Genomic DNA, 4109 nt, shown 5'->3' on the forward strand with positions numbered 1-4109 from the left:
GTAACGAAGTACTTGTACTTCGTTACATCCCACCACTGGTTGTCGGTCTTGTTCATCTCAGTGTGGTTCTACGATGGACTGGTGACCTGTCCAGGGTGTACCTGCCTTAGAACAGGGACCGCTGGAGGTGGGCACCAGTCCCTGCAATTCTGCTCCAACACGTGGGTAAAGAACATGGAGGGTTGAACAGTTTAGGTTTCATGTTTGTTGAGATTTTACCACAACAGAAAAAGCTATGACTAAATTTAAATTGAGTATTTCATGAATATATTTTTTAAAATCTTACAGAGTATAACAGAACATAATAACTTCCCTTCCTCACAAATTAACAACCTTTTTGGTAATATTACAACTTAAATACGTACATGACTTGATAAAGTTGCCCCCCTGAAAAAGAAGGCAATCAGTCACAGAAAGACGCTCAGTTTTAAAACAAGCAACAGGAATGTGATTGTCTGTTTCATTCAACTCTTTGTGGTCCTGTGATGGACTGACAACCTGTCCATGGTGTGCCCACCTCTCACCCAATGACTGCAGGAGATACGCACCAGCACCTGCAACCCTCCTCAAAGAAGGGAGTAAAGTAAATGCATGGATGGAAAATTTCAGTTTGGTGATTTTTAGAGACTGTAAACTGTTTAATAACCACCTGCTTGCAGCCAGAACAACAAGCTGGAGAAACTGTCTCAGTGAACTCATCGGAGATGATTGAGGTTGGGAGCAGAAGCTAATCTAGGATCTGTGAGGTTGATTGTTGATAAAACCAGTCACGTGGCAGATAGACTCCTGATGACAGCCTCAGCAGCTATAAGTTAGTCTGACTGGAGTCCGATCATCAGTTTGTGTCACACTGCAGCGGAGGGAACATTACAGCAGTCTGACTCCAACACCACAGGAACTGATGGCTGAACGGTGACACCGCTGCTCACTCTGACTTATTTGAACCTTTAAACAAACTGAACTTTGTTGATGTTTTGAACCAGACTAACATGTGAAATAACTGCTGAGGAAGATGATAAACTCCACTCAGGTTTTATTTTTCACTCTCTCTGCCTACATTCACTCAGACGTTGTGAATTATTTATCGTTTGTTGTTATTTTGACTCTGTACGTTCTGATCATTGGTTGTAATGTTGTTCTGATTGTGGTTATCTGTGTGAACAGGAGTTTACATGAACCTATGTACCTGTTTCTGTGCAGCCTGTTTGTAAATGAACTGTATGGGAGTACAGGCTTGTTTCCCCTGCTGCTGACTCAGGTTCTGTCAGACGTTCACACGGTTTCTGCTCCGTTCTGCTTCCTGCAGATTTATTGTGTTTATACGTACGCTCATATAGAGTTCTGTAACTTGGCTGTCATGTCTTACGACAGGTACCTCGCCATCTGTCACCCTCTGCAGTATCACTCCCTGATGACGCCTTCAAAGATCGTGAAGCTCATCGCTCTGACGTGGTTATTCCCACTTCTTGAATCTGTTCTTGGAATCATATCGAATGTTTTTCTGCAGCTGTGTGGAAACATCATTGATAAAGTTTACTGCGACAGTTACTCTGTCGTTAAGCTGTCCTGCTCTTACGTCACAACCAGCAAATACGTAGGAATAGCTTATATGTTAACAGTGATCTTGGGTATAATTCTTTTGATTCTTTTCACATACGTTAAAATTCTTAAAGTGTGTTTTTCTGGCTCCAAACAGACCCGACAGAAAGCGGTGAGTACCTGCACCCCTCACCTGGTTTCTGTGATTAACTTTTCCTTTGGTTTTTTCTTTGATATATTTCAGAGCAGGTTTGATATGAGCCACGTTCCCCACATTTTGCGAGTTGTTTTAACGTTATATTACCTGACGTGTCAGCCGCTCTTCAACCCTCTGCTTTATGGACTCAACCTGTCGAAGATACGAAGTGTCAGTAAACACTTTGTTCTGGGGAAACTGTGACATCCATCCAAGCTGACTGTCTAATGTGTCACACATTTATCACAAATAAAGAAATGCTTTTAATGAAACTGCTTGGACCTTTTGTCAGTTGTAACTCCTGTGAGTGGAAAAAAGTCCAAACCTCGTTTTGGTCCAACATATCAGGACAAAATAAGGCAAAGCTGCTTTATTTGTGCAGCACATTTCAGCCACAGGACAACTCAAAGTGCTTCACAGAAACAATAAAAGCATACAGAGAGATGTAAAATTGCAGAAGGACATTAATCTGATTAAGAGCTGAAATAAAAGATAAAGAAAAACAGAAACAGGATAAAATAATTCTCTGCTTTAATCATGATCACAGTCGGATCAGTCCAGCTGTTTTCTGGGAGTTTGTTCCAGATGTTTAGTGTATAAAAGCTGAAAGCAGCTTCTGCAGGTTTGGTTCTGCCTCTGGGGACAAAGAGCAGGTTTGATCCAGACGACCTCAGAGGTCTCAGACCGTTTAGTGCTCTGTAAACCAAAAAGATTTTAAAATCAGTTCTCTGAGCAGCAGGAAGCCGGAGCAAAGACCTGAGAACCGGACTGATGGCGAGTTCTGGATCAGCTGCAGATGTCTGATGGAGGCTGGGGGAAGACCAGTGAACACTCTGTTACAGGAGTCAAGTTGGCTAAAGATAAATGCATGAGTCATCAGTCCTTTAACTCCAGCTGTGTTCTTCAGGTGCTAGAAGGTCGTCTTTGGACCCATCTTCATGTGTCTGTTCAGACTCAGGGCAGAGTCCACGATCACACCAAGGCTTTGTCAGAGCTTTTTAACATCACAGACTGCAGCTGTGCGCTAATGTTTAGGCTTTATTCTCTTAGCTCCAAAAACTCCTTCAATTTTGTGTTTGCTGAGCTGAAGAAAGTTCTGACACATGCAGTGGTTGATTTGTTCCCTCGGTGCTTGGATTGGACTGTAGTCCCCAGGTCAGAGAGTGATGTAGATCTGCGTGTCATCTGCATAGTTCAGCTGCTTCATCTTGTTGTTTAAGAACTGAGCTAAGGGAGGGGGTCCCTTCATGCTACAGTCACAGCTTTAATGCGTATATCATCTGACAAAGTTGTCCCTCTGAAAAAGAAGGCAGAAGAAGGTGGCTTCTTGGTCAATTCAGAGCTGTGGATTTTAAAACAGGCCTGGAGGAAGTTGGAAGGAAAAAGTCCATCCATCCATCCATCCATCCATCCATCCATCCATCCATCCATCCATCCATCCATCCATCCATCCATCCATCCATCTTGAGCCTCTTTGGTGGTATGAGGCTCTGATACGTTAGTCCGTCATCAGTTTCTCTCGTTAAACATTTATTCCAAAAGCTCGTTAGGAACAACAGATACGAGATGAAATCAGTGTTTCAGATGATGTTGTAGCTGATAACTGAGCAATCACAACAACTCGATGACTTGTGGTAACTTGAATTTCATAAAAATGCAGACATTTTAAATAAAAGAACCTGCCTCCGTTTGTTCTGTGAGAAGGCCTCATTCAAGCAGCTCCAGACCATCTGTGAACTTTTTATTCTGTTCAGTTTAATAAAGACTAATTACAACAACATGGAGTTATTTTCAAAGATTCCAAATTTAGGATAATTATAAAGAAGAACATGAAGGACAGATATAAATATATAAAAATATTACACTCTTTATGCTCCGGTGCTGAAACAAGATGGTAAGTGTTTGGTAATTTATTTATATTTAAATAGGTTTATAGTAGAAGTCCTTCTGCTTGGATTTATTTTGGTTTTTATTCTTCATCTTCTGCCAGATGTTTTTGCTGCTGTTCTTTAATAAAGTTCCTCATTTACACAGATGGGATCAAGTGTTTACCAAAAGAAGGCGATGCTCTCATGACTGAGAGGAACGAAAATCAATTAAAGGATCAGATCTGTCGTAATAAAACAACAATATTTATTTAATATTTAACAGTGTCAGGAACGGTGGAGACGAAAGTGAACCCAGAACGCAGACTCATAATTAAAGAAACAGAAAAGTAATTTATTACACTAAAGAAACAAAATGAAAACAAACAGCTGACGTGGCAGCAAAACAAAAGAACAAACGGAGCATAAACATGGAGCGAAGGAATCGAGACCAGACGGCAAAAGCAACAAGCAACCAATGACAACCAACAGACGACTAACACAGACAA

At 41.2% G+C, this 4109-nt stretch overlaps 1 protein-coding gene across 1 annotated transcript; it reads left to right on the plus strand.

Annotated features, from left to right (window-relative positions):
- Positions 1-822: 822 nt before the first annotated feature.
- LOC108229574 (olfactory receptor 2A14-like) lies at positions 823-1965 on the plus strand. The gene has a single exon (XM_017405246.3). The coding sequence runs from the start codon at positions 1013-1015 to the stop codon at positions 1937-1939; it is 927 nt and encodes a 308-aa protein (XP_017260735.1). The 5' UTR covers positions 823-1012; the 3' UTR covers positions 1940-1965.
- Positions 1966-4109: the final 2144 nt, after the last annotated feature.

This window comes from Kryptolebias marmoratus, unplaced genomic scaffold (assembly GCF_001649575.2).
Source record: "Kryptolebias marmoratus isolate JLee-2015 unplaced genomic scaffold, ASM164957v2 Scaffold35, whole genome shotgun sequence".
In the NCBI taxonomy this organism is placed as follows: domain Eukaryota; kingdom Metazoa; phylum Chordata; class Actinopteri; order Cyprinodontiformes; family Rivulidae; genus Kryptolebias; species Kryptolebias marmoratus.